Genomic DNA, 18,215 nt, shown 5'->3' on the forward strand with positions numbered 1-18,215 from the left:
ATTCGAATACTTGTTTCAGAAAAAAACACCATCAAAAACAACATTAATAATCCCCATATACTCCCTGGAACCGATTTTGACAGTATCTGCATATTTTGTTGAAGATTTAATAGCTTTTGAACGTTAATTAGTAGGCCTAAGTAGGTTGAAGTTCCTTAGTTTTTCCCCGTGAAATCAAACAGCTGTTGTTCCGTTCCAAATCAGCTGTCCTCTGCCATCTCAGCCCTTACGGGAGCTTTTCAATTCATCCTGGAACGTGCATCTTTTCAGGTAATTTGTACAATAAATCCATAACAAATACAGAATATTGATTGTCTTATGTGTCCATATTATATCCATTATATTGACCGGGTATTCCCAAGACGCTCACGCTCTGCAGCATGCCAGTTACAGTTGATTGGCGCGGCGCTGTACAGCGAACGTAAACAAACAACTAAGCTAAGGTTAGCATTTCGGAAGTATTACTTTTTATTACACAATGTTGTGTTGTAAAGTAAAGGGAAACAAGATATCTATTCTTCCTCCACCTCTCTCGCTTCTCTGCTTGGTGTCGCTGACGCTTATAGTTTGCCTCCCTCGCTCTGGTAACGTCACGTACGTGAAAAAAAATAACGAAGCTACGAATATTAATTTTCCAAACGAGTATTCGAATAATTCGGGCCAGCCCTAATTACCATATGTAAGGGTTTGTGCACAGAGGGGATTGTCGGGAAAGAGATGGCTGTCTCGCTCTCGTAATGTCTGTCTTGCTCTCGTTCTGTCTCTCGTACCACTCTCGGTTCCACTTTTACTTTTGCGCGCTACCTGTCTCACTCTTTTCCGGCCTCCAGCTTTTCCTGCTGGAGCCTGCCGCTTAAAGGTGGGGGGGCGCGGACCGGTCTAATAATAATAATAACTATAATAAACTCAAGCAAAGCAGACTATATCTCAGCCTTCCAAAACAAAATCTGGTTTTAGGGTAAATTATAACGTTGGTTAAATTATTTGGGAAAGAACAGCTGATAAAGCGGAAAGAAGTTGTACTTTTAAAACAATGCATCTGCACCGTACAGCAAACCCATATTTTCTTGACAGACATTGTGTACAAGCCCATCATTTTTAGGATTGATATTAAAACACAGTTTTACCGTAAAACACAGTTTTACCGTGAGTGAGTAAAAGAATGAATGAATGCAGTTGATGCTTGGCGCGCGGTTATGTGCACCCATCTGTTTAAACACAGGAAAACTAAACACGTAACGCATAATACAGTCGATGGCAATGTATATTAACGGGGGGACACATGCATATTATGAAAACAAAGTCGTTAACGATAATGTGAACAATACTGGTGAGAAACTATGTTTGTTAATGTATTGACACTTATCATTAAATAGACCACAGTTGCGGCCACAGGACCACATATCATATATGTGTTAAGTTCTCTTTGCCAAAATTTCCATGACGACTTAGACTCGTGCGTATACATGCAGACAGAGTCATAATCGGGTAAATAAACGAATAAGATCTCAAAAGGAATTGTATCATGCATGTAAACACCTTTAACTGATCTTCTTCGCATAAATATCGCCACATGAACGAACAAGCGAAATCGGATAAGAACACCCAGATAACTCGTTCATAGTCGGCCTTCTACCGGCATGTAAACCAGCATCGTATCGCATATCGGAGTTTGCACTCTGAGCATGCTCGTGATCTTGCAGCCGGGGGCCGTGAGCCGGAAGGAGATGGTAGTCGAATTGTTGTCACCATCGATAAATATCCTTCATAAATATAAATATTTAATTATTTCTGTATGTTTATGGTTGTGGGGGGAAGGAACATTGGCTTTGACTCTCTGAAGTCCAAGTTGCAACGCGACAAATGAGAGAATGGGATTGTTGCCGTATGCGGGACAGCTGTCAGTTCACTTCGGGTCCATGTCATTTCTCCAACGCTCCATTATTTCCGACCCGTGGTCGTCTGCGGACTCCTCCGGCCGCCGCATACGATCGTGAAAGATCTTTCTCGAATGCCGCGGCCGCCTGAGTTTGTTGTTGCTGCTGACGTAAAGAGGTAAGCCGTCGGCTCTACTACCACTAGTTGAAATGGGTACAGCGCCACCTATCGTACCGGGGCATTTCATGCTTTGGCCAATGAATCGATTTTCTCACGCCATGTACACCCGGACAATTGCAGTTGTCCAATTGAGGAGCATAGTTGAACTATGGCTTTAATCGGATTATGTACTGAGTGTTTCTGAAGTTGTAGAAGAAAACGCTATTCCATGTGTGAATCAGGCCTATTATTTGAAGTTTGAAGTGAATCTTAAAGGGGATGGGAGATGGCACTCTCCTTGGTTTGTTGCATGTTACACCCAAAACACACCTATAGGCTTCAGACCAACCCATTTTAGATTGCCGTCGGCCCCAAGAGTAATTATCCGCCTGTATAACTGTCCGTCCACACCAGAAGCGAATTGAGCGACCAAATCGCCGGAAGTCATTCACTTTCTATGGGCAAGAGCGACCAGAGCGACCAAAGCGACCAACGCTACCAGCGGCCAAAGTTGAGCGACCAGAGCGTCAAAAAGAAGTTGAAAACTTTTTAACTTTATGCAAATGACTATTATTCGCTTCAGCGACCAAACACTGACAGCCAATCGGAATGTAGACGCTCTTCGTTTGCGTGGATCCCAAGGAACATCGGCAGGCACTTTGGTTCCTACCTACCTTTATTCACTCACCGAACAAAATGTCGGCTGAAGTATTAATCGCGGCTGTAACTGGGCACCCGGTGTTGTACGAACCCACCCTTTTTCAGTTCAGAGATCGAAACGCCATAGTGGTTTGGATATCAAGTGATGATAAGCGGGAGTATTTATAGGCTACATCTAGAACGTTTGTATTTAAGCGGGAATCATTATAATTTGCTCTACATGCCACCAATCTAACCAACCAATCGCGTGTAGCATGCTTTAAACAAAACCAAAAAAGTATTTGAAATCGTCACATAAACAAACTAATCGACAAGACGAGGGATAAATGACAAGGGATATATCTCTTGTCTTTTATCCCACTATTCCCCACTATTCACGGAGCCTGAGGTGAATAATTTTTAATTAAATAGTCTAGAAAGATAGATAGTCAACTCTTTATTAATACCAAACGACACAAATCGTCGGGAATCCATTTAGGTGGTTCGTCCCACACAGGACAGTAGCCTACAAGACCACACAGAACAAGTCTGACTGGACATACACACAATACATCACATTAAAAATAGACACGCGTTGATAGATAGATAGACAGAAAGGCCTAGATAGATAGATATGTTCCATTATTTGCCTTGCGGAGCCAACCAGTCCTGTGCACGTATGCAAATTAGCCATGTGCGCCAATGTCTATTTGTTTTGAATGCGACGAATGAGTGCAGATCATGATTTGCAGATCCAGATCAGTGAAACATATTTCAACTACTACAGCACGCAGGGTTTTTTGTTCTCGGTTGTAATTAGCCTACATTTTAGGATTTTTTTTATATTGGGGGGAATCACTGTCCTACTTGTTGTCGAAGCACTTTATTGAACAAGCAAAACCGTCTCGGCAATATGGCCAAGGTGTATGGGAGAGTTCACTATTTGATATGGCTGTCTGTAGGGCCTACTAAACGCATACGGCTCCTTTAAATGCGTCTGCATAATTGAATTGTACGTCATGAGCGACTTGAGCGACCAAAGCGAACAGAAAAATTTGCAGCGAAACTTTGTGAGCGACCAAAGCGTCTTTGACGCTTTGGTCGCTCCTGGTGTGGACGGACAGTAATAGCAACAGCGCCAGAGATCCGCCCACAAAGCAACTTGTGTTTCGCGCTTCTCACTAGCGTTTCAGACCGTTAAAATAGTGCCCTAAGTGTATATGTTTTAGGGCTTTGACTTCGAACTCGAAAAAATATATATATTAGGCAGCCCTTAATATTCGAAGCTGTTATGGGCAGGCCAAGAGGGAGAGACGTCGGAGAACCCGACGCAGTCTACTCATAATATTGTAAAGACCACGGAAGAGGCAGTGAATGAAGTATTGATTAGACAGCGATTTGTTAGAAACCTAATAAACCGTTGGAACACGCAAGACCGGTAACCATAGCAACGCCGGTAAACAAACCTCGCAAAGCCCAATCCAGGGCTGAATCCGAATACTCATACTTATAGTATGCATTTTGTAGTACGCCACAAATATAGCGCGTCCGAATGCTCAATACGCATTGTGTACTACGGAAAACGTTTCCGAATGCGTACTACCGCCAGTATACAACGGTAGGTCACTACGCTATCCCACAATGCAACCGGAGTCTGGTAACGAACGAAGAAGAGATGGCTGACCCGACACTACCAACCATAGATATATATATTAACTAGATGCCCTATGGCGGCGTCTAGAACGTCACCACTGGCGGCCATCTTACCACAGTAAGCTGCTCAGCCATAACATTGTGTTGGTAGTGATTCATGTACTTTTTAAACAACCATAACTTGCTCAATTTTCAACCGATTTACAAACGGTTTGGTTTATTACAAACGTTATTAACGTGGTTATGATAGTGTACCTATTTTAGAACATGATTATATTTTTCATTATTCTATCAAAAGTATGCAGTGTCATAACTACATCTCTGACGATTATAACAAACCAAACCGTTTGAAAATCGGTTGAAGATTGAGCAAGTTATGGTTGTTAAAAAGTACATGAATCACTACCAACACAATGTTATGGTTGAGCAGCTTACTGTGGTAAGATGGCCGCCAGTGGTGACCTTCGACTCCATTGGCCAGCAGCGCGGACGAGGCATCTAGTTAATATATATTATGGAAGCATATATGTAGCAAAATTCAAATGGCAATGCAATTTGCAATTTGCAATTCAATAAGTAATTACGTTATGCAATTGACAATGCATTATGCAATTTCATAATGTAATTTGTAAATACGTTATTCAAAGTGTATTTTAAAATGCAAAGTGACAATGCAATCCTCAATTAAATTGGCAAAAGTTATAACAATAAAAATACAATAACATTTTGTCAAATTCTTTGAGTTCCTTTATTCAAATTGAAAAGCTATAGCTTCCCCGTGATTGCAATCCACTTCGCCACGCTCCGTGTGTTGCGATATTCAAATGACATTTCAATCCGCAAAACGGAATCCAAAACGGAATCCAAAGAGGAATCCAAAGAGGAATCCAAAAAGTCAATATGCAAAGTGGCAAACGTATCAGCCACCAGCGGGAACTACGTCACTTTCTATTGTGTCAGACTGTTTTATGTGTGGGGGGAGGGAGTTCCAGAGCCTGGGTGCTGAACAGCTGAATGACCGGGCACCCATTCGTAATGAGTCGTGATGTGGGGATACATAGTAGTCCAGCAGAGGTTGAGCGGAGGGAGCGGGAGGGAGTGTATTCTTGGAGGAGGTCCCAGAGGTAACGGGGCTAGGTTGTGGAGAGCGTTGTAGGTGAGGAGTGGGTGGAGACGGTGGGTCTCCCGACCCTATGTTTCGCACCCAGTGCCTGTAGCACTTTGGAAATCTTTGTGTTTACCACACTGGCGTCAAAACGTACCCGTGAGGATAAGTCGTCTATCCTATCTCCCAGAACACGCACTCTATCTACTGCATCTGTGTCTTCAACACGATTGTTCTCCACATCATCGGCCAAACTTCGGAGCGTATCAATAATCACCATTGGTGACCATGGACCTGACTCATACGAACTAGAAGTGAACAAGGAAATTACGAGCAAGTGACGTAGTTCCCGCCCAGACGCTGATTGGCTGATACGTTTGCCACTTTGCATATTGACTTTTTGGATTCCTCTTTGGATTCCTCTTTGGATTCCGTTTTGCGGATTGAAATGTCATTTGAATATCGCAACACACGGAGCGTGGCGAAGTGGATTGCAATCACGGGGACGCTATAGCTTTTCAATTTGTATGAAGGAACTCAAAGAATTTGACAAAATGTTATTCTATTTGTTTTGTTAGAACTTTTGCAAATTTAATTGAGGATTGCATTGTCACTTTGCATTTTAAAATACACTTTGAATAACGTATTTACAAATTACATTATAAAATTGCATAATGCATTGTCAAATGCATAATGGAATTCCAAATTGCATTGCCATTTGAATTTTGCTACATATATGCTTCCATAATATATATCTACAGAGATGGGAGTAAGTCCCATACATGCAAGTCTCAAGTCAGTCGCAAGTCTTAGCCCTCAAGTCTCAAGTAAGTCCAAGTCGTCAGTAAGGAGGATCAAGCAAGTCAAGTCCAAGCACAGCTTTAGTCAAGCAAGTCAAGTCAAGCCTCATCATCAAGTCAAGTCAAGTCAAGTCATTATCAAATTCTTTTTTTTCAAATGTCTGTATTTCATCAAACCTGTTTTTCAGAGTCATTTATTTTAAATGTAAGAATATAAGTTACGTAATGAATCAGCTCAACATGAATGAATCTCAAACAGCTTTTTATTTGTGTGTGTGTGATGTGTGTGTGTGTGTGTGTGTGTGTGTGTGTGTGTGTGTGTGTGTGTGTGTGTGTGTGTGTATTTTTTAGCTTAAGTAAAATCATCAATAACAACTACTAGTACTCTCACTAATAGTCAGCAGCCAAGTAGCAAAATGACAATCAAGGACGTTAATCCATCTAGGTTTGCAACATGTTACTCACCTTTCTTTATGTGCTGTCCTGAAATGTCGGATGAAATTCGACGTGGTGCATGGCAAATCCGTAATTTTGACATTGCAGATTTTGCATGTCGCTCCTCTTTTATTTTGTGTTGTTGTGTAATCTTTATAGCCAAAATTGATTATTTTCGGGATGTTGGTCGGAGCGCCTTCCATCTCTGCTGATGATCACTCACTAGACTCATGCAGGAATGTCACGTTGCGTGGATGAGGGCGGGTTGCCAGGTTGCAGGTCAGGAGCACTCGCGCACAATAAAACAATGTTCATCTAATATTTTTTTTTATTATTATTATTTAAAATATTTAACAAGACTGCAATGACTTGGCAAGTCACATGACTCAAGTCAAGTCAAGTCACAAGTCAGGAAGGGGCAAGTCAAAGTCAAGTCAAGTCTTTCGTTAGTGTTGGTCAAGCAAGTCACAAGTCGCAAAACTGGCGACTCGAGTCGGACTCGAGTCAAGTCTTTGACTCGAGTCCCCCCATCTCTGTATATCTATGCTACCAACAGCGGCTTAGAAAGACGTCGTAGAAAGCGGCGAAAAAAAGAGACATTAAAAAGAGTAAAAAAGTAAAGTAAGTAATTAAGCTGTAGACCGTACTACACTGTCAAGTGTAGTACGGTCAAGTAGTAGACACTGAACAGAAATAGCATGTATTTAGTATTCGGATTCAGCCCAGGTCTTACTGAAGGCATTTAATGGTCAAAATATTATTAATAAATATTCGAATATATTCGAATATTAATATTAATAAACAAACAAACTTCGAATAGGATTTTTGGGCAAAAGTCAAAGCCCTAATATGTTTACGGTCAATCGATTTGGAATTTTATTTTGCATTCTGCGCATGCTCAAGATCTTTTCCGGGGGCCTTGAGCCAGAAGTAGAAGGAGACGGTAGTCGTGTTGTTGTCGCTGTCAGACAACGAGAACTGTGATTTATTTAAAAAGTTGGCGCAGAAGATGGAGGAAGCCGGTGTCGTGCTAATGTAGTTACCCCCTATAAGAGGTGTATCGTCATCAACATGCATTCAGTATACACTACGCTTTCACCCAAGGCTGAATTAAAGGTACATGTTTTTCGAAATTTTGGTCATCAACGAGGTTGTAAAGTACTAACTTTGGCCACATCTGTCAAAATAAATGTTTGTTACTTCCGAAGTTTTAATGATCTTTATTCATTCATTGCGCCGATATTCTGTGATATTATGATTCTTAAAGACTGTGTTGGGTTCTGCGACTCTCTGGTACTTCCACAACAAGTAAAGATTCGTAGTGGGGGTTATCTCGCCCATGGAGTAGAAGGAATTGGGGGAAAGGAACTCTGGCTTTGACTCTCTGAAGTCCAGATTGAACCGCGACATGGAGAGAAACGAATTGTTGCCATATACAGACTCCCATCAGAGCTGCTCCACCGCCGGAGGAGCTGCTTGCTCTGCTATAATCTGACAATTGCAGTTGTTCAATTGAGGAGCATAGTCAAACTATGTCTTTAATCTGATTAAGCTGTGCATGTAAACGTACTGTGTGTGTCTCCTTGACAGATTCTTATAGCCTAGAAATCTAGAAGCCCCTAGCGGCAGCAAATTTAATTTGCAGCCAGGGAGGTCTAGCCTTCTGTCGTCGTTTTTCGCTGCTGGAAACAGAAAATGGGACAGGCCAATCAGATCGTGAGGGGCGGCATCGACCTGAATGACGACAGAGCTGTGACGGTTCCGTGTTAAAGGTAAACAATAATGGCTGCTGCTGCTGGCGAACAGCTGTCTTTCGACTCTGCTTTGGCCGCGACTCTTCAAGACTTGAAGTTGTAATTTTCTTTGAGAAATGAACAAAGAACTGCACTGGAAAGTCTTTCCTGGAAAAGAAAGATGTATTCTGAGTTTTGCCGACCGGATACGGTAAAAGTTTTGTCGTTGGTCTCCATTCTCTCAATCCACCATTCACAACACTTCCCCATGGAAATTTCCGTCGCTCTGACTACGTCACCTTCTTCGTTGCTCTGATTGGATGTAGCGCTATCCTATTGCGTGCAGAGGGAACTTGAAAGGCAACCGTTTATCCCGCCCACACTGCCTCCGTATGAGACCAGACCCAATATCTTTCTGATATGGGTCTGGCTTGCCAGGCTAAGATTCTTATGTAATTCCCTGTTTGTGCCCATGTGGTCTGCATACACTTAGCACTAAGAGTGCTTTACAGGTAGAGCACCATGATATATCCTTAAAGAATATATGCTCACTATCTCAAAAACACATTTTTAACGCAACATCTTTGTGTTTGTCAGTGTGTGTGTGTGTGTGTGTGTGTGTGTGTGTGTGTGTGTGTGTGTGTGTGTGTGTGTGTACGCATTCTGTGTGAGCAGGTGGGAGTTGGCTTAATATGCTTGAGGACGTTTTGTGTGGAAGGTAGAGCGAGTGAGACAGAAAGAGTACTTAGAGAGAAGTATAACTAGAGAGAGAGAGAGTGATAGTGAGAGAGAGAGAGAGCTAGAGCCAAGCCAGAGCCAGAGAGAGAGAGAGAGAGCCAGAGAGAGAGGGAGAGAGAGCTAGAGAGAGAGGGGGAGAGAGCTGGAGAGAGCGAAAGCGAGAGCTTGTGCTGCAATGGTACACCTAAATCAACATAGCTCAAAATCTCCCCGTTTCATGCACATGTCATCTTCTCCTGCTCCCAGTCAAGGAGCAACCATCCTGGGTGTGTGTTTGTGTGTGTGTGTGTGTGTGTGTGTGTGTGTGTGTGTGTGTGTGTGTGTGTGTGTGTGTGTGTGTGTGTGTGTGTGTGTGTGTGTGTGTGTGTGTGTGTACCGGGATATACAAAGCTAGAGACAACATGCAACAATAAACCATACATATGTATGCAGGTTCCGTGGTTCAGTCACAATGTTACTGTTATTATTAACACAAGTAATGAGACTCAGTCTCACAATCTCTGACATACTCAGAACGATGGTCCCACAGACGGTCGGACAGACGGTCAGACGGTCAGACAGACAGACGGTCAGACAGACGGTCAGACAGACAGACAGACAGACAGACAGACAGACAGACAGACAGACAGACAGACAGACAGACAGACAGACAGACAGACAGGCACAGACAGACAGACAGACCTTATGCAGTGAGGTACGTTCCACAAGTTGAAAAGGGGCGGGGTCGATCTTGCAGTTGCTGAAGTTGACCTGTTCATCAAGCTGTTGCTCCTCCCACTCTGCAATCTGGGGGGGGGGAAGGAGAGGAGGGAGAGGGAGAAGAGGTGAGGGAGGGGAGGAGGGAGAGGGAGTGGATGGGAGGGAGAGGGAGAGGAGGGGAGGGGATGGAGAAGATGGGAGGGAGAGGCGGGGAGGGAGAGGGAGAAGAGGAGGGGAGGGAGTGGGAGAAGTGGGGAGGGAGAGGAGGTGAGGGAGAACAGGGGAGGGGAGGAGGCGAGGGGGCAGAGAGGGAGAAGAGGGGAGGGAGAGGAGGGGAGGGAGAGGAGGAGAGGGGATGGAGTGGTGGGGAGGGAGAGGGAGAAGAGGGGAGGGAGAGGAGGGAGAAGGAGAAGAGGGGAGGGAGAGGAGGGAGAGGGAGAAGAGAGGAGGGAGAGAAGGGGAGTGAGAGGGAGAAAAGGGGAAGGAGAGGAGGAGAGGGAGAGGGAGAAGAGGGGAAGCCCAGTTGGGGAGTGGGTAGGTGCAGGAAAGGGGAGATGAGTATACCGTCTGGGTTTAAAACTGCCTCAGAACAGCAGGAATACATCGATTAACCCACGTTTGGAGTCTCTGGATGCCTACAGGTTGAATTTAAATGAATTTCGGGCCTCATTGGCCTCAGGGCGCCTGCATAGCTGTCTTTATTCAACAGAGGAGAGACAGACAGAGACAGAGAGACAGAGAGAGACAGGCAGAGACAGAAAGACAGAGACAGAGACAGGGATAGAGAGACAGAGACAGAGACAGAGACTGGGAGAGACAGAGAGGAGCAGAGACATCCAACACACTCTTGATACATTCCAGAACTCAAGATTTGTGAATGGATGAATGACACAGGAAAGTGTGTGATTCATATGTGTGTGACACATGCGATTTGTGTGAGGGGGTTGCTGTGTGATTTGTGTGAGGGGGTTGCTGTGTGTGTGTGTGTGTGTGTGTGTGTGTGTGTGTGTGTGTGTGTGTGTGTGTGTGTGTGTGTGTGTGTGTGTGTGTGTGTGTGTGTGTGTGTGTGTGTGTGTGCGTGCGCACGTGCGTTGGAGGGAGGCTGAAGGGTGCCTGTATGTGTGAAGATGTGTTGGCAGATGACAGGAAGTGTGAGGAAGAAGAGATGGATTGAGAACAGATTGAGAGAGAGGGTGAGACGGAGGAGTGTGAGGGATGGCAGGCGAACACGGGGAAATGAGAAGGGCTGTTGATGAATTAATTATGAATGATGTCATCTCCCAAAATATCAGTCTGCAGGTAATCTCTGGACGTGAGAGGAGCCTTATAACCCTGTCAGAAACATCAGGATATCATCCATCACTCCATTTTTGGAGCTTGGGAAGCCCTCCAATTGGTTCTATGCCTCACATTTCTCATCTGATGTGCTAGGGGATATAAGCATCCTCTAATTCCCTGAACAAGGCCTATGTTCTCTTCACATGGGGCCCTCGTTTAGAAACAAGGGAGGCTCGAAGGCTCATGGCTGACAGGCCAGACCCCTCCTCCTCCTCCTATTGTCTTTGGGCCCTTACCTCTCGGATGGTCATGTCGTCCTCCGTGTCCCCGTCGTCCTGCAGAGAGGACCAGAGAAGAGAGGGAGTCAACACACACACACACACACACACACACACACACACACACACACACACACACACAAACACACACCACACACACACACACACACACACGCCACACACACACACACACACACACACACAAACACACATGCGGCAGGCATGGAGCTAGTGACCCGACGAGCAGCTACAGTGAACCTCTGAGGCTGATGGAGAGAGATGGAGGACGGATGATACTTGAACAGCTGGAGCACATGATGATCAGCACAGAGATGGATCCCTCCCCCCCCCTGCCCAGTCCCTCAACCCCCCATCCCAAACCCCATGGAAGCCTCAAAGTAACCAGGCAACCCCAGTAGTGTGTGAGACTCGGGAGTACGTCTCGGATGAATATTGTTTGAGAGAGAGTGAGCGAGAGTTTGTGTGTGTGTGTGTGTGTGTGTGTGTGTGTGTGTGTGTGTGTGTGTGTGTGTGTGTGTGTGTGTGTGTGTGTGTGTGTGTGTGTGTGTGTGTGTGTGTAACCCACGGGCTGATGGGGGCCCTGAGCTTGTTTATCCCAGCCACTCTGGAGGCTGACCTGTCGGTAACCCTGGTAACTGTTGCCGTGGGGCAGAGGCAGAGGTGCTCTGTACTGTAGCATGTATGCAGTGGTGGGACATGCCCCGAGATGGCAATTGAGGATGCACACACACACACACACACACACACACACACACACACACACACACACACACACACACACACACACACACACACACACACACACACACACACACACACAGACCCAAACAGCCATCCCCACACACTCCATCTCACTGACGGATCGCTGGGTGTGTTATGTAATGGGAGGGTAGTGAGTAACGAACGCCACTGAAAACAAACTGCTGCAATAGCGCAATACTGCGCAACTAACAGGAAATGATGCAGTTGTCATGCTTTTATCGAATAACACATTGAGAGGCTTTTCAGCATTAAAATGTACCCATGTGTTATTAGATATTCTTATGGCTATTTGTGTGTGTGTGTGTGTGTGTGTGTGTGTGTGTGTGTGTGTGTGTGTGTGTGTGAGATAAGTCAAATCTGAAAATAAATGGACGGTAATTGAAATGTGGGGGATTTAATGAAGAGCAGAGAACTTTACAGTAATGGTATGTGTTTGTGGGTACACATGCATACAACTTTCTGCTCCTATGGTGTAAATGTGTCTGTGTGCGCGTGTCTGTGTGTGAGAGAGACAGAGTGAGACTGCTGACAATAGATGGTTACATCAGTACTGCTAAGTGGGCAGCTTCTGTGACCAGAGAATGATGTAGGAGCCATCCTTCTCCCACTGCCTCACTCCCTCTCTCTGCTTCCACTCATTGATCTGTCCATCTGTCTGGCAAGTCAGCACACACTAACACACACACACACACACATTTTGAAACATACTCCCATCCCTATTGTATTGATTTAGGTTTCGTTATAATTTCTGTGTTTCCAGAATTCCTGCCTCCTGTGGTATGATAGAGAAATTGTCATGTGCTAGCATTGGCTTATAATTATTATTATACGGTTCTTCTCAATGCCGTGGAACGCTATGTTCACTTGCATGGGCCCCTCACAACTTTCGGCGGTAAATTATATTTGATAATTCACCGCTGTCATGGAAAACAAAGGACTTTTTGCCTCTAATGACGTCTTTGGTATCACTCCACAAGTAGTCCGGTCACTTGTAAACCCCAGCGTCTTCGGTTGCTAAGCAACGTATTTCTCTGATGATCCACACTACGAATGCTGGTAACAAATTAATTGTAATTTTTTTGTTTTGGCAAGTAGCCGTGTAATAAGCGGGATAATGTATAGAAGGTCGCCGGTCGGTCATTATCGAAAATAAGCCCCTTCAGGGCGAAGCAAGACCCTCTGCTGCGCGTCGGTTTCCTGATAATGACCGGCGTTCTATACATTATCCCTTGCATAATTGGCCGTTGCTAAGCATAATTGACCGCTGTCAAGGAAAGTGTATTTTTTGCCTTGTCTTTCGTAGCACTCCACAAGTTGTCCGGTAACTTATCAACCCCAGCGTCATTGGCAAACGATATCTCTGCTGATCCAGACTACGAATGGTAACAAATAAATTGTAAAGACTCACAAAGTGAGCCTCGCCCTCACACAGCCTCTCCCAGGACGAAGCAAGACACCTCCGCTTTGCGGCGGGGTCCTGTTGTTAGGGCTTATTTTCCAGATAAGGACCGGCGTTCTATACATTACCCCTCACATATTAAACCCACTGTTCCAACCCACTCTCATAGTGTAATTCAAACAATATGAGATCACCATTATGAGATCAACTCTATGAGATCACCAGTATAAGATCAGCACTATGAGATCAGCACTATGAGATCACAGAGGTCTAGGAAGGAGGGGGGGGGTGGGGGTGTTACGAGCCAGGGCCAACTTTTTCTCGGCCGGTGCAGTCCAGCGCTGCCCAGACAGATTGCCACACGTCCAAGCGCCTCGCCGCCTGTGTCCCTGGGTCGTGTTGTCAAAGAATACATTAACAGGCTTCTTGACGTTGTTGAACACTCACAAACTGGTTGGCGCAGACTGGCCAAAACATACAATTTACTCCTGTTCACGCTACATGATATTTCAGTTACACTGACACTGGGAAATACTACTATGGTGACGATCATCGCATGAGAAAACATGGATACATGATTCAGTCCAAAACAAAGGCCTCTCCCTCTCCCTCCCCTCCTCACATAGTCCAGCATATCGCAAATACAAAACATATATCTCAATTCTCTGGCACCCTGTTCCTGGTCCACAACCTGGCAGCTCTCTGTCCTCTCCTCATCCTCTCTGCTGCTGGTTTTCTGCTGAGCCAGCAATGCTCTGGACCGAAACTACCCTCAATTCAATTTAGCAAAGGGGAGGCTGAGAGAAACACAGGGTCACTGGCCCCTTGTTCAGGGCCCGCACTAACACAAACACACACTGGGCTAAACAACCACTAACCCAAACACAGAGAAGGGCCTTGTATTAATAATTCCCTTTTGTTTTTTAAAGGGCATAATACTTAAAATAAGAGGAAATATTAATCTCTCATGCCAGATGGGGATCACAGTGTTGGAACACCAGCTCCTCTGCAGTGTGTGGGGATGTGCATATGTCAAGGGTTCACCACAACTCATCATGACAAGGAGCGCAGGAGACAGAGGGATGGAGAGAGACGGAGAGAGACAAAGACAGAGAGAGACAAAGAGACAGAGAAAGAGAGAAAGACAGAGAGAGAGAGATAGAGTACTTAACCAGGAGGACAGAGGTCACATGCACCACCATCTGCCTCCACGTTGACCAGGTAACACAAACACACACAGAAACTCATAGGGCCCTATTTTAACGGTCTGAAACGCAAGTGAGAAGCGCCAAAACGCATGTATCTTTGTGGGCGGTTCTATGGCGATGTTGCTAATTTATTGGCGGATAAATTAATCTTGCGCCCGGCGCAAATCTAAAAAGGGTTGGTCTGAAGTAGCCTATTACCCGTAGGTGTGGTTTGGGCGTGAAGTGCAATAAACCAATGAGAGTGCCATCTCCCATCCCCTTTAAGAGCCATGAGCGCATTTTAATCTGACGAGTTGATAATTTGAAAGCGCGTTTGCAGTCTCCGATGAGACAGATGCATGACCACATGAATTTGAAACTTCAAATGGCTCAGTTTATGGCCAAATAATATGGCCTAATTCACACATGGAATAGCATTTTCTTCCTCAAATACATTTCGGTGAAGAAAACTGAACACACATATGATATGTGTTAACTGTGGTTCTATTTAATGATATATGCATTACATTAACAGACATCATTTCTTACCAGTATTGTATGCATTATCGTTATTGACTTGTGTTCCTAATATGCATGTGTCCCCCCGTTAATATACATTGCCATGGACTGCATTATGCATTACGCGTTTAGTTTGCGTGTGTTCAAACAGATGGACGCAAACACGCGCGCCCGCATTCATTCATTATTTTACACATACACACACGCGCACCCGCATTCATTCATTCTTTTTAACACTCACTCGCGGTAAAACAATGTCTTCTCATGATCAAATACTCATGAATCCTAAAAGTTATGGGCTTGTACACGATGTCTGTGTCTAGAAAATATGTGTTTGCTGTACGGTGTTTGCAGATGCATTGATTTAAAAGTACAACTTATTACCCGTGTATCAGCTGTTCTTTCCCAAATAATTTACCAAGAATGTGTGGCTAGGTAGATTAGAGAAGCAAAGTGTATGCGCGAGGTGCACAAGCAACATTATGCATGCGCCCTTAAAATAGCATCTGAACAACGTGCCACTGACTTTAAACCAGGTATTTCCTGGTTTGTGGCGGAACCGTTTTCTGAAACTGCAAAGTAGCTCCAGGGAACGTTTGCGCCAGAACACGCCTCCTCCTTTCGCCGAACCGCCCCTTTGGGAGCAAGATCATTCCCTAATTTATTGACGAGTGGCGGCGGAGGGAAAAGAACACTCTGGCCAGTTGCAAACTAGCAACGACACATGCGTCAGTGTAGAAAGTAAATTGCGCTGGATGTAAGTTAGGGCCCATAAAGTCTCTTAAGCAGATAATAGCCAGCTGCTGGAGGCTTTCGCCTGTATGCCCCACAAGATCATTTCAACAGAGAAGGATCACAAACATCAGGATGTGCTTATGTTAGGGGTTGAGTAGCCCAATGTGTGTCCTAATCCAACCGGTGGACGTGTATCATTTACATTTAGCAGATTTTTTTGCGGAATTTTTAGCGGAATTCAACGCTTTTATCCAAAACGACTTACAACCATTCGTTCACACACCGACGACGGAGTCAGCCACACAGCGTAACAGCCAGCTTGTCAGGAGCAGTCAGGGTGAGGCGTCTCACTCAGGGACACCTCGACACTAACACAGTTAAGAGGAGCCGGGGATCAATCTAGCAACCTTCAGGCTACCAGTCAACCCGCTCTACCTCCTGAGCTACTGCTGCTCCTTCCTCCTGTCTCCCTCAGGGGAACCACTCGACTGGTGTCAGATCAGTGGGGCCTGGTGCTCCGCAGAGCAGACGAGGGGCGCCAGCTGGCCGCCGGCGTGGCCGATGTTGTCTTTTGGCACGAATGGGCTGCTCCAGGCGAGCGCTACGCCTACAGGGAGAGGCCTCAGAGGTCATGTTGTACCTCATAGGGTCATTCAGAGGGGCCTCAGTACAGGGAATCAGTACAGGGGCCTCAGTACAGGGAATCAGTACAGGGGTGTGCGTCACGCCATATGGATGCGTTGATCTAGAATCTCCCTCCTGTAGCGTTCAGGGGGATGTCTTCATGGTCCCTGACTCTATGAAAGGTGTGGTTGAAGCGGTGCGACAGTATGCTCACCCAGAAGTAAGTCTTTAAGTGGGGCGGGGGCTCCTGGGGAATGAAACCACACAGGTTGAGACAAAACAAGTCGTTACATGACAAAGAAATCATTACGTGAAGATCAGGCCAAGCTCAGAACCACAGATGTTGCTTCAGCACAGATCACACGGACTAAAGCGATTCATCATGATCGTTGGAGCTGCAAATCAATAGATACTACATCACATAGAAAGATATTGTTTTTCTCATCACTCGCATGCCTTTACGATGGCAGCCTTATTGGATTGGATTATTCATTTTTTTGAGTATTTTTCAAGGGAACAATCTGAAATGGTTTGCCTCTGGAAACCTTGATTTGTTTAAGAGTACATGCAGCATATTGGTTCTTCCTCCTGCTCCTCCACCATCAGGGTGGAGAGATTAGGCCCAGTACGCTGTTCCAGCTCCATCCATCACGCGCCACTCCCGTTTTGGAATGCCACGCGTTGCTAATCACAAATTAAACACTACCTCTGTGCTCCCCTGCATCATAGTTTGGCTTCAAATCCAATCCCTTACCCATTACCAGACGTCCAACTCGTTAGTCCTTTCCCATTACCAGACGTCCAACTCGTTAGCCCTTACCCATTACCAGACGTCCAACTCGTTAGCCCTTACCCATTACCAGACGTCAAACTCGTTAGCCCTTACCCATTACCAGACATCCAACTCGTTAGCCCTTACCCATTACCAGACGTCAAACTCGTTAGCCCTTACCCATTACCAGACATCCAACTCGTTAGTCCTTACCCATTACCAGACGTCCAACTCGTTAGTCCTTACCCATTACTAGACGTCAAACTCGTTAGTCCTTACCCATTACCAGACGTCCAACTCGTTAGTCTTTACCCATTACTAGACGTCAAACTCGCTAGTCCTTACCCATTACCAGACGTCCAACTCGTTAGTCCTTACCCATTACCAGATGTACTCGTTATTCAGCTCGTCTGATTGACCATGCAAATAATCCAAAATGGTCTCACAGGAATCCGTGAAATGACTACGGTCGGACACACTCGAAATCCGTGGCCACATCACGGAAACACGCCGATATCCGTGTGTGAGCCACGGAATAACAGTGTCATTTACTTGCATTGGAGCAAATTCCGTGGCCACATCACGGACAATTGAAGTGATTCCGTCAGACCACCACGGATTTTGAGTTAAACCCCCGCTGTGGTCAAAAGTGGCACACACACAGATTGAAACGGGAGCACACGCACAGATTGAAACGGGAATCTGTGTGTGTGCGCCACGGAATATCATTGTCATTTACTTGCATTGGAGCAACTTCCGTGGACACAACAAGGACAATTTAAGTGTTTCAGTGAGACCACC

The 18,215-nt window shown here is 45.3% G+C and overlaps 1 protein-coding gene across 1 annotated transcript in view; it reads right to left on the minus strand.

Moving 5' to 3' along the window:
- Positions 1-18,215, minus strand: part of clcn2b (chloride channel, voltage-sensitive 2b) — a 120,373-nt gene that overhangs the window by 7,245 nt on the left and 94,913 nt on the right. Inside the window, exons 20-21 of the mRNA XM_056611816.1 lie at positions 11,414-11,452; positions 9,822-9,926 (exon numbers count right to left, since the gene is read on the minus strand). Coding sequence (XP_056467791.1) covers positions 9,822-9,926; positions 11,414-11,452 — 144 coding nt within the window. The remainder of the gene's footprint in view (positions 1-9,821; positions 9,927-11,413; positions 11,453-18,215) is intronic.

The sequence above is a fragment of the Gadus chalcogrammus genome, chromosome 16 (assembly GCF_026213295.1).
Source record: "Gadus chalcogrammus isolate NIFS_2021 chromosome 16, NIFS_Gcha_1.0, whole genome shotgun sequence".
NCBI classification, from domain to species: Eukaryota; Metazoa; Chordata; class Actinopteri; order Gadiformes; family Gadidae; genus Gadus; species Gadus chalcogrammus.